The sequence below is a fragment of the Schistocerca cancellata genome, chromosome 7 (genome assembly GCF_023864275.1).
Source record: "Schistocerca cancellata isolate TAMUIC-IGC-003103 chromosome 7, iqSchCanc2.1, whole genome shotgun sequence".
NCBI lineage: Eukaryota > Metazoa > Arthropoda > Insecta > Orthoptera > Acrididae > Schistocerca > Schistocerca cancellata.
In genome coordinates this window covers 571,727,944-571,750,535 of record NC_064632.1, presented here as the reverse complement: position 1 = coordinate 571,750,535, position 22,592 = coordinate 571,727,944, and the positions used below count along the sequence as shown (strand labels likewise).

The window sequence follows — 22,592 nt, the reverse complement described above, 5'->3', positions numbered from 1 at the left end:
AATGTTGACTGGAATACTCTCTTTCAAATTCTAAAGGTGGCAGGGGTAAAATACAGGGAGCGAAAGGCTATTTACAATTTGTACAGAAACCAGATGGCAGTTATGAGAGTCGAGGGACATGAAAGGGAAGCAGTGGTTGGGAAGGGAGTAAGATAGGGTTGTAGCCTCTCCCCGATGTTATTCAATCTGTATATTGAGCAAGCAGTAAAGGAAACAAAAGAAAAATTCGGAGTAGGTATTAAAATCCAGGGAGAAGAAATAAAAACTTTGAGGTTCGCCGATGACATTGTAATTCTGTCAGAGACAGCAAAGGACTTGGAAGAGCAGTTGAACGGAATGGATGGTGTCTTGAAGGGAGGATATAAGATGAACATCAACAAAAGCAAAACGAGGATAATGGAATGTAGTCGAATTAAGTCGGGTGATGTTGAGGGTATTAGATTAGGAAATGAGACACTTAAAATAGTAAAGGAGTTTTGCTATTTGGGGAGCAAAATAACTGATGATGGTCGAAGTAGAGAGGATATAAAATGTAGACTGGCAATGGCAAGGTAAGCGTTTTTGAAGAAGAGAAATTTGTTAACATCGAGTATAGATTTAAGTATCAGGAAGTCATTTCTGAAAGTATTTGTATGGAGTGTAGCCATGTATGGAAGTGAAACATGGACGGTAAATAGTTTGGACAAGAAGAGAATAGAAGCTTTCGAAATGTGGTGCTACAGAAGAATGCTGAAGATTAGATGGGTAGATCACATAACTAATGAGGAAGTATTGAATAGGATTGGGGAGAAGAGAAGTTTGTGGCACAACTTGACCAGAAGACGGGATCGGTTGGTAGGACATGTTCTGAGGCATCAAGGGATCACCAATTTAGTATTGGAGGGCAGCGTGGAGGGTAAAAATCGTAGGGGGAGACCAAGAGATGAATACACTAAGCAGATTCAGAAGGATGTAGGTTGCAGTAGGTACTGGTAGATGAAGAAGCTTGCACAGGATAGAGTAGCATGGAGAGCTGCATCAAAACAGTCTCAGGACTGAAGACCATAACAACATAACAACAACAACTATGAATTGCTTCCCCAAGGTATAACCATCACTACTGACATTTATTGTCAACAACTGAGTTATCTTAGAGATGCTTTCCAAGAAAAACAACCAGAGATACTGCACGAAATGATGCTACTCCACAGTAACGCCCACCTGCATTCTGCTAGACTGACAAAAAACACTATACCAGAGTTGGGTTGGAGGTCATTCCACACCCACAGTATTCATCTGATCCTGCATCCTCAGGTTTTCCCCTTTTCCATTCTCTGTTGAACAACCTTGGTTAGCCTCAACCTGTTTTGTTCTCGAAACCACACGAATCTACAGTGAAGGTCTACAACAGCTGTCTGACACTTCTACATACAGTGTCTGCCACCAGGATCCCATCCCTGTGATTCAAACTGACCTGCAGTACCTCCATAAAATCTCATGTTCCCCACCATGACTAACATCTCAATTCATAGAACTTCTCACTCCACCCAAACCATGGCACCCCCACCCTTTACCTTCTGCCTAAGATCCACAAACCCAATTATCCTGTCCGTCCTATAGTTGCTGGCTTCAGAGTACCCACCAAACGTATATCTGCCTTAGTTGATCAACACCTGCAATCGATAGTATTAAGACTCCCTTTCTACATAAAAAATACCAACTATTTCCTAGATTGTCTTAAGGGGCTCTGGAACGCCCTATACTTGCAATGTTAAAATAACGCTTATAAATTACATCTTTCCTCACAAAGTATTTGAGGTAGGAAGTTGAACTTTTTACAGATTATTTATTGGAATATGGGCTACAACTTAAAACAGGGATTTTAGAAAGTTTTAGTTCAGTTATTAAAGATGATTTTTTTTTTCAATTGTAATGAAAATTCACAACATTTTTTTGCAATTTTTTATTTATATATTCAAAAATATACAGTTTTTTGGAAAAAGGCTGTGTTAAATTATGCAGAAGGTACTGTGTAACATTTACTGAAAGTTTGAAACAAATATGTTTGGAAGATCCTTAAAAAACATGTAATTAGTATGAGAAAATAAAAGTTTTGGGAATCGAGCGACAAAGATTGGATTAACTTTTTAGTGCATTCCAGGTCCATAGGATGGATTATCTTCATCCTCTGCAAACTCCTCCTCCAGCTTCCTCTTGTTCCTCCTCCTGTTTACTCTTGCTTGTATTTCTAGACTCTTTACAGCCCTGTCTGCAGCCCGAAGGCGTTCCTTGTCTAAAGCAAGCATCGCTCGTACCATGTTAGAATGTTATTATTTACAGTAATAACACATACCTTTGGCTTTCCAACATTTCTCCTTTTCTTAAAAGCCTTCAGAGGTTATCTAATAACTTTACTTTTACTCATTATTATACTTCAACAAAACAGAGACTCAAGAAACAGAATTAATTACGAATATTTTCGAGATAACGACAGAGTAAATAAACATGAAACAATCGACAATCACACCAGCGATATATATTGAACCATCACAGGTCAGCCACAACACATACTTTATCTCACATCACTAAAATGTACCTGATGAACACGGACGTTAATAATAACACCATTTGACAGCAGTTTAACAGCACCACAGTGGGTCACGCCCATGTAGAACACATTTAAAAAAAAAAATTTAAAAATAGTTGTAGTCTTCGGAATTGAATAAATTATATATCTATTAAAAGGTAATAGTCTGCAGATTCAGAAAACGCAAAAAGTAAAAATTGAACTTTTCATGATTTTGAGCCTTTCCGGAGCCCCTTAAGTTCGTACCTGTCCCATTCCCATCACACACCTTGCTTGTCACCATTGATGCCACCTCCCTTTATAGCAACATCCCCCACGTACATGGTCTGTCTGCTGCTGAACACTTCTTCAGTCAGTGCCCACCTGATTCCGCAACTATGACATCCACCTCATTCCAAACCTATGACAAACTTCCTACTCATCTTAATCAACTTTACACTTACCAACAACTACTTCCACTTTGAGGGGCAGACATACAAACAGATCAGGGGTATGGCCATGGGAACCAGGATGGCTCCTTCCTAAGCCAACCTTTTCCTGGGCTCCATAAATCTGGATTGGTTTACATACACTGATGACATCTTTATCATATGGACTCATGATGAGGCTGACCTGTCAAAATTTCTGGAATCTCTGAATACCTTCTCCCAAATAATTTCACATGGTCCTATTCTGAATCCCATTCCACTTTCCTTGATGTTGATCTCATCCTCACCAAAGGCCGGCTACACACTTCCATCCACATTAAACCAACCAACAAACAAACAAACAACAGTACTTCCATATCTACAGCCTTGGCATCCGAGGCAAACATATTTGTTCAGATGCAGACTCTTTACAGCAATACACCACCACTCTCACCTCAGCCTTCACTGCATGTAATTACCCCACCAGCCTAGTTAAAATACAAATTTCCTGGGCCATCACACCCAATCCTGGTACTGCTGATCCCTCCTCAAAATAGCTTCCAAGCACACCATTGGTGACTCAGTATTATCCTGGTCTGGATTGTGTTAATCAGCTACTTCGACAGAGCCATGACTTCCTAAATTCATGCCCTGAAATGAGATTCTTCTGCCTGAAATTTTGCCCACAACACACAGAATAGCTTTCCATCGCCCTCCCAATCTCTGCAATGTTCTTGTCAGACCCTATGCTCCTTCTGCACCTATTTCCCTACCCTATGGCTCCTACCGCTGTGACCATCTCTGCTGCAACTCTTGCCCTATGCACCGTTCTAACGCCACCTATAATAGCCCTGTAACTGGCAAAACATATACTATCAATGGGAGAGCCACCTGTGAAACAACATGTCATACACCAACTGTTATGTAAACGCTGTTCGGCCTTCTACATCGGCATGACTACCACCAAATAATAAATTAGGATGAATGAGCATAGGCCGAGGGTGTACTAGTATACTGGCAACTCGCAATATCCTGTTCAGAGCATGCTCTACAACACGACATTCGTGATCTCGGCATCTGTTTCACCACACACACCATCTGGATTCTTCCCCTAGACACTAGTTTCTCAGAACTCCGCAGGTGGGAACTAACACCACAACATGTCCTTGGTTTTCACCACCCACCTGGCCTTAATTTACGTTAATTTCTTCCATCTCAGCATTTCTTCACTGTAACTACTTTTTGCTTCACTCCGTTTTAGTTTTCCACATCTTTCATTGCTTTCCCGTCTAATTTTCACCGCCCCCTTCCACCTCTGTTACGAACAATGCACTTAGCTTTTCACTCTTATTAACTCATGCTTTATGTTCAAGCAGTAATCTCTGTCTGCATATTACCCCGTCTTCCACCCTTACGCTCTCAGGTTTTCAAATCCCGTCCGATGCAGTCCCCAACAATCAGTCTTTCCTTCTCATCCCGTACGGAAGTCTCCCCTGACCTGCGGTTCTGGGTGACTTTCCCAAAATCTACTCCTTTTCGTTCATCCCTCTTCCTTCCCCTTCAACCTTTCTGCCTGAAGAAGAGGCCAATATATATATACGTTAAAACCTGTGGGAAGCGGCTAAAAATGATCGGTGATGTGAGAAAAACGGAAATGGAAATAAAGCAAAAGTTATTAAAACTAGCCGAAAAGGTTGTTTAATAGCTGAAAGGAACTGTTTGTGAACTAGAAACGGTGGATATTATAGCAGCGGTATATATATATAGAGGGATTCTTCCCACTGACACCAACCTGTCAGAACTCCGGAGATGGGAACTTGCCCTTCAGCATATCCTCTCTTCTCGCTATCCGCCAGGCCTCAATCTCCGCTAATTTCTAATTTCAATTTGCCGCCGCTCATACCTCACCTGTCTTTCAACAACATCTTTGCCTCTGTACTTCTGCCTCGACTGACATCTCTGCCCAAACTCTTTGCCTTTACAAATGTCTGCTTGTTGCTGTGTATGTGCGGATGGATATGTGTGTGTGTGCGCGCGCGCGAGTGTATACCTCTCCTTTTTTCCCCCGAAGGTAAGTCTTTCCGCTCCTGGGATTGGAATGACTCCTTACCCTCTCCCTTAAAACCTACATCCTTTCGTCTTTCCCTCTCCTTCCCTCTTTCCTGACGAAGCAACCGTTTGTAGCGAAAGCTTGAGGGAAACATTCCACGTGGAAAAAATATATCTAAAAAGAAAGATGATGAGACTTACCAAACAAAAGCGCTGGCAGGTCGATAGACACACAAACAAACACACAAAATTCTAGCTTTCGCAACCAACGGTTGCCTTGTCAGGAAAGAGGGAAGGAGAGGGAAAGACGAAAGGATTTGGGTTTATATATATGAATGAGAGTGTGCATTTGTGTGTGTGTGTGTGTGTGTGTGTGTGTGTGTGTGTGTGTGGTGCGGGCGTGCATGCGAGGTGTTTTCTCATCCCAACAGCTAATTTATGCATGTTGTATATTATTAAGGTAACTTTAGAGGGAAGAAAGAAGCAGCAACAGAATCTGAATGAAAATCCTTTTATTTACACAAATGTAGAAACCCAGCTACTAATGTACATAAGCACCAATTTGTTCAAACACTTATTGCACCAATATGGCTATTTTTTCTTGTAATTTATTTAATGAATTTCTGATCAAGTATTTTTGCATCACAGGGAAGACATCATTTTGCATGTTGTTACTTTGAATACTCAAACAGCTGTCTGAAATTAGAGGGGGATAGTCATTCTACTGCTGGAGTTTTGGAGATGGTCTAAGTGTGCGCTGAATGCAGTCCAACATCATAATGATGAACAGTATTTTATACTAATTTTCTCACCTCTCTATATTTCATATCTACTCTCAGCCACTTCAGCATTTCACAACAGGTGTGATACTAACTGTGCGATCAGAGGTGGCCATTGTCAACATATATCCCAACAGCCGTCATCTGCCGGAATCCGCTTGCATGAAAAAGTATATTTAAATCCAGAATGTATGTCAATTTCTCCCGAGAAGTTCATAATTAGAATTCAGAAAATTGATTGGTCTACTAACTAAGTAGTCAAATAACTAGCGGGTTAATTGGAGAGAGAGGGGGGGGGGGGGGGGGGGGGGGGGGAAGAAACTGTGGAGTCTGAAACATTTTGTGTGTTGAACAATTAACACAAAGACCAGGGGCTGCAAATACTGTAAGAACATTGCAGTTGTGACTTCATCATATGTTATTACAGTACAGCAGTTCGATTTTCTGCTGGAAATTACTCTTATAGGTACATACTAGACACTAGAAATCTATATATTATTGGCTTTTGGAAAAGTACCATCAATAACCAAAGCCAAGTGGTAACAGAAACAGTCACAAACTTTGTTCCCCCTTCTTTTCAGTAAAAGAGAAAAAAGGGGCACAGCCTGGCAGATGTCACGGCTGCAGAACGCAAGTAAATTTGTTTGTTTAAGAAGGAAAAAATCTTTTGTGTCATTTTAAAAGAAAAATAATATGATATTACAAATCTTTTATTGGGACTGCAATGTTGTTTTGTGTTACGTATTTTTTGTGTCAAGTGTTTTAATGTTAAACGTTATTTCACCACATCTGCACTATATTGGCAATGTGTCACTGATAAGTTTATCTACTAGGTAGCTACTAATTTCATTTTCTTATTACTGGCATTAGGTATCTCTCTTGTTTATAGGGCTGTGTTCACTGTTGCAAATCATTAGTTTAATACAATCTATATCAATTCAAAATGATGCAATTTGCTAAAGCGGGTTAACACCAGAAAAATGGAAGGAACATGACTGACAACACACACCTCATACAGCACAATGAGTTATTTGACAGAAACTGCGTTTCTTTAAATATAGGGTTCGGTATGAAAACATTTTTATTATATCCAATAATATAAGAACATATAAAACGGCAACACAAGTAGTAACATAACTATGTAAAAAGACACTTGATGGGAGACTATGCATCCTGCACAAATATTGAGAGATTGCTACAGACTCTGCTGTCAGTGCTGTCATCTAAGTTTTCAAATATTTTAGCTACGTAAAGATGTTAACTTGGCTCAGTGCCAGAAAAGCAATCCAAATGTCCAGGGTTCATTCCGCAGGCAATTCTAGGATTCTCATTTAACTTCCAGCAATTATTTGCAAACATGAAAAAATGCCAAGTTGCAGCATGGTTTGAAGTCCAAATCAAACTGTAAGGTCCCTTACAATTGGCTGAGTAAGTCAGTTCAAAGGCTGGAGAAAGACAAGAGCATACCACTTCCAATAATGGCATGTCTAGTTAAGTGTGCCAGTGCGCAAACAAACATTCAAGCTGATGACAGTTTTACTTTTGTAAAGGCATCAACAATACCACACCATGACATGGGACACTTCTTGAGGTGAAATTTCTTGTTATTTCTATTCACTTGATGCCGTGATCCATTTCCAATACGTAATATTCATTAACTAAGATTTGGCATGAACAGTCATTTACTTTTATCACATTACAGCACAAAAATGTGGGAGCTATATGGGAATGTTCCTGATACTGGTGTATCAGTAGGTGAGTTCACACACTCTGAAGATGGCATTGTGCTCTGATTCGAGTCAGTTCCTTCGGAGGATTAGTTTATTCAGTATTGTTCTGCTTGCTCGCATTCATTCAGGAAAGCACATCTCATGATACACTTCATCAACTTCTTATACAAAAGGACATTACACTTTACTCACATACAAGGCACTGTCTCTGGGGACTACTTCCAGAGTGCACACATTCACTAAAGCTGATGGGCAGTCTTTGGCTGTCATGGTGCTAATAGACCTGCACAATTTTCACAGCCATGAGATGAATGTCATTATGTTCAGCAAGGTTACTGATAAACATAACAGTGACCTATGTTTAATTGCCTTGTGCTAACATTTAGCACAAAAAACAATACCTGGTTGAAATCAGGACAGAAGAGATGAGCACATAAGGTGTGTTTTAATGCACCACATGATGTATCAGCCAACTGCATCATTCTGTTAAATCTAAAAGTAGTGAGACCTTTAAATTATGGCTTGTACATTAAGTACTTCTGTGCATGTATGGTGGCTGATAATTTGCCAATGCAGTGTTCAGCATGAGTGACAAATAAAACACAAATACTACACCTCTCTCTTAATGGAGTAAGTAATTAAATCTTGGGACAACACTAAACTAACCAGCATAAATGAGAAATATATTTGCTATTTGTTTCCTCCTTTTAGATTTCTAAATCCTGTAAAAGTCTCATGTATTGTTATCTGTGACCAAAAATGTTTCTCTGATATTTGAAAGCTCACTATTTTGAACAAGGAATATATCAAAAGGACTTTTAAAACAAATAATAACACTAGTATCTCAGTTCCTTAATTTATATTTTTGGTAACAACCATAATATAAATTTCCCCTTCCTTTAAATAATGGCAATGTTAGAGAAATACTGCTGGGATTGTAAGAATGTCTGTAGCATGATCAATAGCACACTAAGTGGGCCACTGGTCTGCGTCATTCCAGTCATCAGTCTTGCATATGCTAGGTGGCTGTGCCACAGACAGCCAGTGCAAGCAATGCAGGGCAAACTGTAACAGCTCGCCACCATTGCAGCAACAGTCCTGGGGCCTTGTCTCAGAGGGAGTGGGAACTGGCCCACTGCCTGCCAGAGTCACCAATCATCTGCTCTCTAGTTCTCCACTTGTTGGGCTCTCCTCTGGCTTCACAATTTGGTAAGTGATGAGATATTCCGGATAAGCCTGTAACAAAACATACATTAGGATCTTGGAAACAGTCTGACAGGTACAAATATCTAATATAGTACTTATATTTTGAAAAAGATAGTCGCTACTCAACATATAGTGAGATGCCAAGTTCCAGACAGGCACAACCAAAAGATTGTCAGAAAGTGAGCTTTCAGCCAACAAAGCCTTTGTCGAAAATAGACAACACACACACACACACACACACACACACACACACACGTGCACGAACCCAGCTCACACATACATGACCACAGTCTCTGGCAACTGAAGCCAGACACTTCAACTGCCAGAGATTGTGGTCATGCTTTTGTGTTTGTGTGTGTGTGTGTGTGTGTGTGTGTGTTTTGTCTCTATTTGACAAAGGCCTTGTTGGCCAAAAGCTCACTTTCCGACAGTCTTTTTGTTGTGGCTATTGTTACAGTCCATCCTGGATTTTCCACTGTTTAATGTAGTACTTACCTGTTCTCCCCTGTACACAACGTACTCAGGAAACGTCAAACCACCAGCACTGGGTCGTCCCATTACAGAGTGGTGACCAGGTGGTGCATGGGCCATTTTCATTGCACTAAATTGGAGGAATGACTTCCCTAAAGTAACTCTGCACAGCAACAAATGCCTGTAAATAAAAAAGAAAATTTCTCTTCAAGCAGAAATTTCATGAGTCTGTGTTTCATAAACTATTTTGCCGATATCTTAGCATGCATAACGTTGCTCTTCTCTGTTTTGTAACATTAGAATATTAGACACATTTGCTTGAAAGCAGTGACACTGAACAACTATTTTTAAATTATTCACTGATGCTCTACATTTCATAAATCAGGGTGTATATGTGGGGAAGGGGGGCAGAACTGGATTTTTCCTGGATGTGTGTGTTAAAAATACACTTTTTTTTCTGGATGACAATGCAATTTTTTCCTCCCCATGGTGAAAGTATATGTTTTCTGTGTTAAGTGACAATATATTTTCCCTCAGATCTGTAAATTGTATCAGTCCTTTGAATGGTAAACATTTTATACACTGGCACAGAACTTTCAGATCTCTGAGCAAAATGCATCACTTTTGGAAAGATCTTTAATGCGCGGCAACATGTACACTGCATATTTTGTTATTATGAAAGTATAAATACAAATTCCCCAAAGTAGTTTCCAAACACAGAATGCCAAAATATGAAATTTGATGCCAATGCTACGATACAGAAACCGAGAGCATAGTAGTGTTCTGAATGGTTTGGCAGAGAACTTCGAATTTGGGAAAATATGGCATGATAATATGTATTCTTGCTTTTCAAAATATTACAGCTAGATGATATTTTTCATCAAGGAAAGCTAAACTTTCACTGGTTGTAAAATATTTTTTTGCTGTTTTTTCTGAGCATGTTGTTAGGCAGGAACCTACGAGCACAGCTTAAATTACAGCAGCTGAATATTCCTGACAAGCGTGACAGTAAATTGCACTGCTGTGACCAGAACATTTCATGGTTTATTTGGCCGAATACATATTCCATTAAGCATTTTGACTTTTCTACAGAAAAGATGATTATGCGTGAAATTGCTCAAGAACTCACTTTCCACTTTTTTCCTGAAGGATTATACTTTTTGCCATCATTATTGCATAATTTGTTATCTATAAAGAACTAAAGCAAATATGAAGCATTGTCTTTTTTAGCCTGTGTTACCGGTACCCTCTGAGATATATCCGACACCAGTAAAATTTTAAATGATGGCATAAATGGCTGGTCTTCTGGGCCTGAAATTTTTCTAAGTGGCTGGTCCTCAAAGTATTAGGTTTTGAAAGAGTCAAACACTCCATGAATTAAGAAATTCATCACACATTCTATTACAACATGTAATTCATCTTGCATAAAAGGAAATTTACTTTGAAAGTAATGTTTCTCAGACCACCATTCACAATATTTTCCTGCGGCCAGGTAAAAATGTAAACAGTTGTGATGTTATGCTCATCGAAAGCAGCTTGTTGTTAGGAAGAATTGCAACTAAAGTTTTATTTTGGTGTTTTTTCTTGTTTGTGTTTTACTCCTGCAATATTATTGTGTGGTAGCAGGCTAAAGTAAATTTCTTTGTTAGAGCAACAGTTCTTATCACTCAAAATTACAAAAATTTAATTGAAAACCAAAATAATCAAAAATTTCCAGACTCCTAAAAGATTCCCAGGTATTGCCAGGATGAAACAATTCCCGGGTTTTCCCAGATTTCCCGGTTCTGCCAGAGTGTACACACCCTATAAATACAGTTAATGGGGAGAACCACAACTATAATTATCTGGCATGTCATTAATGAAGAACAGACTACATGTAACATTTTTGTGATCAATGTTTCAGCATTTGAAACTAAGTACAAGTCAGAATAATTCCCGTGGATAGGCCATGACTGACATCTTTTCCATTTTATTTATTAATCTTTGCAAAATGAAATAAATTATCATCATCATCATCATCATCATCATCATCATCATCGTCATTATTCTTTGTATTATCATCATTGCTTGGATTTTCCTAATAAAAGTATTAGATATGTAACGACTTTTTCTCAGGAACAGGAAAATTTCATGTGGACATTAATACAAAATCAACATTCTTTACGGAATGTTGTACAATTTGATGCTGTCCTTGTGCCTGTTTCAAAATGTAAATCTGATGGCAGCTGTTCATTAATATTTTGATTTTTTTCTCCAGGGTGAAATTTTCATATTATTGTTTTGCAAATAAAGAACTATGGTTCTAAATATGATGTGCGACATACTTCCAATTAACTCCACTCAGGTAACAGTTCTTTTAAGTGCTGATGTCACATTTCTCATAACGTTTGCACAGCAAACTGTACAAAGAATGACAAATTTTTGAGAGCTCTTTTATGTGGTGTCTCAATAAAATTGCATGTTTTCTCAGTACGTGAGTATAAATATTAAAACCACCAAACTGTAAATCACACTCTGGAGAAATGTGTGATGAGTAATTGGATTAAGAATGGAAAAGACCTACCGTGATTTGGTAACAAAATTCAGAAAATGTCAAGGATCCAGAGATTGTTGCACACTCGGGTCAAAAAAGGACTTGGAAATGTCGACAGACAAATTTTAGAAATATTTGTGTGTATAAAAACATCAATGCATAAAGCATATGAAACTTCCACCACCATACCTTAGTGAAGGATTTTGCCGAGAACCTGAAAAAATTCTACTGTAGCAATAAAAGACAGCAAAAGGAAGGCTGCAGTTTTAAATTTCGTATTAAGAAAAAAAAAAAAAATCACTGATTTATGAGGATCATACAGACAGACAATCATTTGACCCTAATGCAGACTCTTGTATGTAGGATATAGAAATAGGCATTTCTAGCGTTAAGAAGCAACTGAAAAAGTTAAAAAACAAATAAGTCCCCTGGTCAGACAGAATCACAATTTGGTTTTACAGAGACAAGTCTATGGCAATGACCCTTTACTTGGCTCACATTTACTGCATGTCTCTCACATAGTGCGAAGTCCCAAGTGATTGGAAGAAAGTGCATGGGACTCCCTACATGTAAGGAGGGTAACAGAAGGGACCCACAAAATTACAGACACATATCTTTAACACTGGTATGCTACAGAATTCTTGACTATATGTAAGTTTTAATATAATAAGACTCCTTGAGACAGAAAAGCTTCTGTCCACAAATCAGCACCGATTTCAAAAGGACCATTTATGCAAATCTCATCTTGCCTCTTTCTCCCACAATATCCTGTGAACCATGGACGAAGGGTAAGAGGCAGAGTCCATATTCCCAGATTTTTTAAAGTGTTTGAGTGCATTACAAACAATCATTTTCTAATTTGCATTTCTCGTATTTGTCTTGCTGGTACCTATCGGATATTGCATGCTCCAAACTAATGAACATTGCTAATGAATTTTAAAATAGAGTCAGAAGTGAAAAAGTTCTAACATTTCAGTCATATTATTCGCTATGGATTTAATACAGAGGTGAAGGCAACAGGAGCTGCTTGGAACCTTTGTATTGTGTGTGCGATGAGTGCTGTATCTGACGAACTGATCATTTAAACATCAAGTGACACTTGCATTTAACAGGCAAGGTTCAGAAGGTGGAGATAGGGGTACTGCATCCTCCAATTCAGAGCAAAAAAAGCCAAACGGATAACCATTGCTGCATTTTTGCTAGACCATCATCAGTTTGCTCATGGGGAATTTCAATGCAATACTGTTATTGGTGATGACTTATGATGCCTTTATGTTAACTTTTTAAGAACAAATTATTGGCCGAGCCTTTAAAAAAAAACCAACAACAACAACATAGAGTCTAGCAAAGGGCCGTCTGAACACAATATTTTGCCAGTGGTTCAAAAAGGGCATTGAGCACTACTAACCCCTCCTGAGAGGTGTGCCTATCGCAGCTAGTGTTTGTTGCCAATGACTAAGATGCCTTTCTGTTACAGTGTAAGAGAAACGACCCACAAAATTGCATCATGTGGTCCTACTATAACATGATTCACTCTGCTGATTTCACAAACAAAACTACCCAGGAGTTCACTTTAAAAATCATCCCTCACACACTTTTTATACCTTCAAATGTTCACCATTCTTGCTCCTTATCAATAAACTGATAAGAAAATACCTTGCTGGATGAAAATGCACTCCAAACATGGTTCAAGAAATCATTGACTCAGATCCAGTAGAATTTTACAGGTGTGGAACTGATAAACTACATGAGCATTGTCAGACTGTTTTACATAATGTGAGAGAAGAGTCTCTTGATGATTAATTTCTCTCTGATGGAAAATAACAGAAAAGCTATCATATAATACACTGTAGTAATATGAATGAAAACTATATACTGAAATTCTGTTGTAATAAAAAATAAGGCTCCTGAAACAGGAATGAATCTATATTGGCACAAATTAGTAACATAACATTCACACTGGGCTTCAAAATGGTCCATGTTTACTTGCTGTCCTGTGTCAATCTCAAATAGCACAGAAATGTGGCAGTTCATAAATAAAATAATTAAGATTTCCTTATTGATTTTCAATCTGGCTGCCTATAGCTCTGTCACACAAGTGATAAAAGTCTGGCCTTCAATGAGACTGGAAATGTGAATCAAAGCAGCATTCACTTCACAGGTAACCACGTTATCTCAGAGACAGCGAAGAGATACAGTATTTGGCACTACCTTATTGCCCCAGTGGTGGCTGCAACAGCTAAATTGCAATGAAAAAGATGAGATCAGTTGCAATTTCTACAGGGAATGACTTTCTTGGACAACCATAAATTGATAACCTTATTTCGCACCTTATGTGTAAATCTCAGGTTATACAAAAAATGATACGAATATATCAAGTGAATTAAACAGAGAAATTCTGTGACATACAGGAAGTACCTCATCATTCACAGAGCTGCCAAACATATTCTGCGTTGCTGCCAAGATTAAGTTATACTACTAGTAGGAAGAATCCAGCTAATGTGTTCCTTGAGTCAGCTGTGAAGTACCTACAGATTCTGTCTCGAAGAAGTCGTGCGGAGGGTTGGAATACCAAAAGTAAGTGTCACTGAATCTTATTCACATTTCTGTAACTAGGTTTAGGAAGTAGCCATAGTTAATAATACTCCGACATATACCAACTGCAAACAAAACATCATACAACAATAACTGTCACAATTATTTGTGTTTTTCTGTCTTAAGCAGACTGAAAACTAAAATGCTAATCACCGGACATGATTCACATTTTTGGAGCAACTACTGTGCTTATATTGTGAATGTTATGAGTAGGAAACACATATTTTCATTAACTATGGACTTAGAAAATATCTTTTTTGAGACTGCTGTCATTGGAACTGTCCCAAAACAGAGAGAAATGAAGAGACAACAACACAGCATTGATTGCAAAATGTAAACAGGCACAGGGAGACTTCGTAAGCCATGAATAACAAAGTTCCAACCAGGAAAGGCTACCGTGCAGGCAACTGCACGCAATGACAGATAATGTGTGCTCAAAAAGCCATTGAAAGTTAAACTGGTCACAGATAGCAAGGCGTCAAGAATATGAACAACATTTCTCATTGCTATAATGGAGGCAGAGATCAAAACAGTATGGTTTCCCATAAGATAAATGACAAGAGACATCATAATTTACTTGTAAAATAACCTTCTTGCAGTAAAAAATTCAATTTTCCACCTCGTTGTTGCTTGTTACGCATGCAACATTTAATCAAACTTACACGTAAACATCTGGCGAAGCCATTGAGAATTAAATTAGTCACAGATAGCAAGGCGTCAAGAATGTGAACATTTCTCATTGCTATAATGTAGGCAAAGATCAAAATAGTAAGGTTTCCCATAACATAAATGACAAGAGACATCATAATTTACTCGTAAAATAACCTTCTTGCAGTCAAAAATGCGATTTTCCACCTCACTGTTGCTTATTATGCACACATCATTTCATCAAAGTTGCACATAAACATCTGGCAAAGACAGTAGGATAATTCAGCTCCAGTCCTGCAAGTCTGTTGACTATCACTGAGTTGCCAAATGTGTTCTGGATGGCATTTTACATACAATTGAGTTTTGAGACAATATTAGGGATTTGAAGAACATTTGTCTTTCTATCTGTGTAATAACACTTTAATGGCATCCTTTCCACAGTCATTGTTTTGTGATGTCATCAGTTCATTTTAAACACATGTGAATCAGAGTGTACCACCCATATAGTCAAACAGTAAGTATGTTCCAGAACAGTGGAAGAAGGATTGCAGTGAGTTTATTAGTTAACTAACTGTAACATGTGAAACATGTAGTGACTTTCATTTCAGCTGTATAGCAGAAGGTAATATTTGTTAAGGATTTACCTGCAGATTTAATGTAATTACCACAAGAAGGAACACTGTGCCTGCTTGGTGGTAATGAGATAGACATGTGCTTCTTACTTAGACTGAGCAGACTGATGAGAGTTTCCCTTCAAATGTTTTTGATTCAGTTCTCTGCTTGTCCTTGAGGAGAAACCAGAGGCTGTGTAGTGGGGCAGGTGTTCCTAGTCATACATCAATGTACAGTAGATCTTAATCAGAGTAGTTGTTCATAAGAAGCATCATTGTCCCTATGCTATCTTCACTAATATGGTCAGCACTAGAGAAACTGCTTCACCACTAATGTCATTCAAAGTAACTGACAGTGTAACATCACCACATTTACTGAGCACCTGCATCATTCTGATCATACAGTTGTTACAATATAACTGTTATTGATGCTTTGCTAAGACAAACATAGAGTGCTTTATGAATGAGAATTTCTATTTCCAGTATGCCTAAGACTGAGACCCAAAATAACAATAAGAGGTAAACAAAACAGTTTTCTCAAGTTCTTGGAGTTTGATTTTAATTCATTCCTGATAGTTGTGCACTAACAGGTCCTTTCAGCTATCAGAATATTTGTGTGGGCATCACTGAATTTTAATAACTTCAACACACTATAATCCCTTAAGCAGTATTCCCTTTTGGGTTGAATATGATTCAAAATGCGACATTATTTTGACTTTCAGTCCATCTTCTGATGACTTACAGAATGATATCTGAACCATTCTGACAGTTGTGTTACCTGTCACCTGAATTCTATGGAAAGTTGCACCACCTGGCAGTCAATGCTGTATGCACATATGTGAAAAGATCTTCACTGCTGTAAAGGGTACTCTCCATTTCTGCATGTTCCCCATACCATAATTAGTAAAACAACACAAGACTCATTCTGCCGAAAGACCTGATATCCACAAGTCTTAAATAAGAACCAGCAAGCGGTGGTAAAGCATGAAAGGAAATAGTGTCCTGGTTGAAGTAATGGAGAACTCCCTGGTTTTTGCAATGTTTTTGAACAGGACTACACTAGAAATGTCATGTCTTATTGTGCTTCAAAATTCTAAAATTTTATTTTCTCACTCCATACCAAAACACGTGCTATGAGATGCGAGGAGGAAATGTATTATATAATTCTGAAAAAAATTATTTACTTGAGTACTACTACATAGGGCAGACAAGCTCCTTTTTGTGTAAATTTTGATATCACCACATCTTACGTTTTCTTGTAATCAAAGGCAAGAGGACAGTCTATTACTGGTTAACATTCTGATGACTAACAACATGATAATGGTTCCACTTGCTCCATCAAATCTGTGGAAGGAGTTACACACTGGTTACTCAACAAACATGCACACAGTGTTGTGTGCACACTGTATTCAGAGTCAAGATGGGGTCTTTCTGTTTGTATCATAGCGTCTGCTGCAGTGCTGATCGGTCAGCCATCAAACAAATTGGACATTGCTTATGGCTGCACTTGTGGCTAGTCACAATCTCAAAGAATTTAGTTAATGTTATATACAGGACACAGGTTTGTAACTCGCCACAGCATCAAAATACTTCACAATGATATTTAATTCAATTATTATTACTGTTTGTCTTCTAAATCTTAATGTTATCTATTCATACAATGCATGAACATGTGGGAACACCACCCCTTTGACTTTCGTTGCTTTGAATTGGAGTAAACAGAACTTCTACTCCTGACTTTTGAACATCATCAATTAAATGCAAATGTCACACAACATTTAAATGGTCGCCGTTAATCACATATGTTTATTATTTGGCCTTCCTGAATGTGGAAGATCATCTGTCTGTCTTTAAACAGGAACATCCTTTTCTAACGTGTTTTCACAAAATCAGCCCCCCCCCCCCCAAACACACACACACACACACACACACACACACACACACACACACACACAGTTTCTGAAGTGCCTCTGTTGCCTTCACCCCCAGTAGCAAATGCTGTGTGTCAAATGTTAGAACTTTTTCCACTTGTGACTATTTACAACTAACAATTTTCGTAAGTTTCAAGCATACAAAACCTACTATGTAAGTGCAAGATAAATACTAGAGGCACAAATAAGAAAATGATAGATCATAATAGTCATGGCACCGGGTTTGCCTTCCAGATATAACTTCTGCAGACACCCAAAATGATTTAAAAACTATGGCCCCTCACATATCTCTGAACTTATTCCATATACTTGTACCTTTGTTAATAGCCTGCAATGGGGCACTGTATCAAATGCTTTCTGGAAATACAGAAATATGGAATCTGCCAAATGTCCTTCATCCACTGTTCACAGTATATCATGTAAGAAAAGGGAAAGCTGAGCTTTGCTTGAGAGATGCTTTCTAAAACCATGCTGATTCGTAGACATAAGCTTCTCAGTCTCAAGAACGTTTGTTATATTCGAACTGAGAACATGTTCAAGGATTCGGCAGTTAATCAAAGTTAGGAATATTGGTCTGTAATTTTGAGGGTCCATTCTTTAAACCTTCTTATATACAGGCATCACCTGCACTTTTTCCAGTCGCGTGGGACTTTGTGCTGGACGAGAGATTCACGATAAATGCAAGCTAGGTAAGGGGCCAATGTTGTAGAGTATGCTTTGTAAAATTGTACTGGGATTCCATCTGGACCTGATGATTTATTTGCTTTCAAATCTTTCAGTTGCCTCTCTACGCCAGGTATGTTTATTACTGTGTCGTCCATATGGGGGTCAGTCTGATGGTAAATGATGGTATGTTTGTACACTTTTCCTGCGTGAACGATTTCTTGAATGTGAAATTTCGAACTTCAGCTTTCGTTTTGCTATCTACAACTACCCCCATCACACTGGTCAACAAGCCTTAGACCTGCTTAGCGATTTTACGTAGACCAGAATTTTCTCAGGTTCTCTTCCAGATCTTTTGCTTTCCTATGATAGTTATATTTATTGTTATTGATTCCACTTCATCTCACATCCTGATGTACTTCCTTTTCATCCTTGACCTAATGCATCCCCCATCCCTCTCTCTTCGCTTACTGCAAAACACACACACACACACACACACACACACACCTCATCGTTCCTTTTCACCCACATTTTTGTGAGTTTTTAACGTATTCATGTATTTTGGCATACTTTTATGTACCTGAGTATATTTTTTCATATCTGCTCATGTTTCTGTATTTCTAAGTATTTTTAACGTATCTTTGTGTGTCTTTTTGCATATCCAGCTCCTCTCACAACCATCAATACATTTTGTAGATTTCTGGGTCACTCCCGTTTCCTTTACACCATTCCTTGACAATGGACCCTTGCTCCAGCTTTCTGCACCAATTCAGAAAAGTAGGCCTTTCCCTGGTTAAAACCCAGTCCCACAACCTGTTTCTCAAAGGCTGCCTAAACCATGGAACCCCCCCAAACGGCCTAACTGTAAAGATTCATTTCTCTGGATCCCACCCGTCCTTTCACAATGACCTACACCTTTTCAGATTCCACCAATCCCTGGCCTTCACAAACTTGATACTGCAAAAATATATCTCCATGGCACAGGCATCCCAGAACAAACGCTGAGCAAGGTGGCGCAATGTTTAGCACACTGGACTCATATTTGGGAGGATGAAGTTTCAAACCCACGGCCAGCCATCCTGAAGGTTTTCCATCATCTCCCTAAGTAGCTTCATGCAAATGCCAGCATGGTTCCTTTGAAGGGCATGGCCAACTTCCTTCCCCATCCTTTCAAAATCTGATGACATCGCTGTTTGGTCACTCCCCCAAACCAAACAGCCAGCCAGCCAGCCAGCCAGCCAGCCAGCCAGCCAGCCAGCCAGCCAGCCAGAACCACCTCTGCTCCCTCCGCAAGGTACTATTACTCTGCAATCCCTACTCCATACATCACACCTCTGATACTGAATTCCTTGGTCTCCAGCACTTGTGGGAGCATTCCAGACACCACCTCTGTAAGTTATCCAACCTACTGACATTCTACTGCTGCCTCGTGGCACCACTATCCAACCCCTATCGTATCCATAGCGTTCCTCCTCATCCACCCCTCATAGCAGCTAAACCCTGCCTAGCTGATATTTTCAACTTGGCACATCACCCAAAACTCCCTACCAACTCTCCATCAAATGCAGTGTCAAAACATTCCCATAACACTGTTGTTAACCTTCATCTCCACAGAAGTTTCATTTCTATCCAAAGACCTCACCTTTAGCCCTACACCCAAATTTAACAATGCTGGCTTGTCAAAGACCTCTCCCCTTCTCCCAATCCCTGCAATGGAAACAATTCTTTGCTGCCAATCCCTCCAACCAAAACCACCCTAAATTTTGACACTGAACTCTTCCATTTAATACCACCATCCAACTGTGATACTCCCACCCTCCCATCTAACCACCCATTGGTTGCCTTACAGGAATTCCTTACCTCCAACTTAGTATCACCATCCTTCCTAAGGTCTCTCCTTCAGAACACAAACCTTTCAGGTGAAGAAAGAACAGCCATACACAACCTCAAAACAAATCCTGATCTAATCATACTACCTCAAAACAAAGGTTCCACCACTGCTGTTATGGATCGCAGTGATTATATGGCAGAAGGCCTCTGCCAATAATCTGACTATTCCACCCATAAACTCTGCCAGACTGATTCCATCCCAGAAGTCCAATAAAAGCTCCAGTCCCTGCTTAGAGCCGTAGGCCCTTCCCAGAACATTTCCCCTGAAACCATCTCTCTTCTCACTCCTATGGCATCCCGTGCACCCACCTTCTAAGTGCTCCCCAAAATCCACAAACCCAACAATCCTGGATGCCCCTTTGTGACTGGTTGTTGTGCCCTCACTGAAAGCATTTTTGCCCTCATCAACTGACATCTCTAACCAATTGCCCATAATCTAGCTTCCTACATCAAAGACACCACCTACTTCCTTAACCTTCATACATCCATATTTAACTGGATGAAGGTGGGACATAGCTGGTATAATTTTTATTAAAATGAAATTCCTTTAGCTGTACTTAAGATTTTTTATTTACTTTGCTACTAGTTTTGGCATTGCATCAATACCATCTTCAGGCCCGTACACTTTGATGAAATCAGGTGAGTGTGGCTCTGTCCAGAAGTCTGCGGTGAGATCAACACTTGATCCGCATGGAATGTGGGCAGGAACTAGTGTGAAGTTTAAACCAGAGGATCAAAGAACTTTGAAGGTATGCAAACAAATCCACAGCACAGCCTTGGGCACCCACATAGCATCCTCCTCTGCCAACCTTTTTATGGGCCATCTAGAGGAGACCTTCCTAGCCTTGCTAAACATCAAATACTTATTCTGGTTCAGGTTCATTGATGATATCTTCATGATCTGCATTCAGGGCCAAGGCACCCTAATCTTTGTTCCTTCACAACTTCAAAACCTTGTCTCCCAGGCACTTCACATGGTTCTCCTCAATCAGCGTGCCATCTTCCTAGATGTTGACCTCTTGCTCTCTGATGGCTCAGTCCACAGCTCTGTCCACATTAAACCCACCAACCACCAACAGCACCTGCATTTTGACAGCTGTCATCCCTTTCACAGCACAAATTCCTCCCACAATGATGAATCTCCCTTGCTCAGAATTGCTGAGGGTCTCACCAAGGCCTTCACAAACTGGCACTAGCCCCCCCAGACCTAGTTCGCAAACAGATCTCCCGTGCGATTTCCCTTCACACCCCCAATCCTCCCACCAGCCCCAAGAACCAGCCACAAAGGAGTGTCCCCTTCATCAACCAGTACCACAAGCATTGGAACAACTCAACTACATCCTTCATTAGGGATTTGATTACCTATCACATGCCCTGAAATGAGAGGCATCCTATCCAAGATACTTCCCACCCCTCTTAAAGAGGTGTTCCATCACCCACCCAACCTCCAAAACATCCTAGTCCATCCCTACGCCACTCCCGGTCCCAGCCCCAAGTACAAAACCTTCCTATTCCAGTCCTGTGACAGATTTATCTGACAACATGCGAGGCTGTGCCATCTGTGAAAGCAGCCGTGTTATTTATCAGCTTTGCTGCAATCATTGCACAACTTTTTATATTGGTATGACAACCAACCAGCTGTCCACCAGGATGAATGGCTACCACCAAACTGTGGCTGAGAGCAAAGTAGACCATGATGTGGCACAACATGCAGCCAAACATAACACACTTGATTTCAATCGCTGCTTCACTACGCAAGCCATCTGGATCCTTCCCTCGACCACCATCTTTTCTGAACTACGCAGATGGGAGTTGTCCTAACAACACATTCTCCACTCCCGTAATTATCCCGACCTCAACATATGGTAACATACTGTTCCCACACCCTCCACCCAACAGTTTCCACCCCCTCTGTCCTGCCATCTCCTCCCCTTTCTCATCTCCCAAGGCTACACCTGTTGGCCCCAACATGCTGGAATAAAGGAGCACACGAAAGCAATTCAAAAAACTTGCTGCTAGATTTGTTACCAGAATGTTCAATCAACACACCAGAGATGGAAATGCTTCATGAACTTAAATAGGAATCCCTGGAGGGAAGCTGATTTCTTTTTGTTTAACATCATTCAGAAAGTTTGGAGAACAGTATTTGCAGCTGACTGCAGAACCATTCTACTGCCACCAATGTACATTTCAAATAAGGAATGTCTAAAGACAAGACAAGAGAAATTAGGGCTTGTACAGAGGCATACAGACAGTTTTTTTTTCCTCACTACATCTGCGAGTGGACTAGGAAAAGAAATGACCAATATTACATTGTACCCTGTGCCACACACATTATGACGGCCTGCAGATTACATATGTAGATGCAGTTGTAGAAATACCAAACTTAAGCTCTGCAAACGTGTAAATCAACATCTGCTTGACTGCTTCTATCAGCTACTTGCAGCATTGGATATGAATCGCCAAAAAAACATCACAGTTGTCACTTTATGACTGCCTTTCCTCTGCTCGGC

The 22,592-nt window shown here is 39.6% G+C and overlaps 1 protein-coding gene across 4 annotated transcripts in view; it reads right to left on the bottom strand.

Annotated features, from left to right (window-relative positions):
* Nucleotides 1–8,373: 8,373 nt before the first annotated feature.
* LOC126092506 (poly [ADP-ribose] polymerase tankyrase) overlaps nt 8,374–22,592 on the bottom strand; it is a 605,292-nt gene continuing 591,073 nt past the window's right edge. For all 4 annotated transcript variants that reach the window (XM_049908132.1, XM_049908133.1, XM_049908131.1 and 1 more), the window contains exons 18-19: nt 9,233–9,389; nt 8,374–8,767 (exon numbers count right to left, since the gene is read on the bottom strand). In XM_049908132.1, coding sequence (XP_049764089.1) covers nt 8,687–8,767; nt 9,233–9,389 — 238 coding nt within the window. In that variant the 3' untranslated portion in view covers nt 8,374–8,686. The remainder of the gene's footprint in view (nt 8,768–9,232; nt 9,390–22,592) is intronic.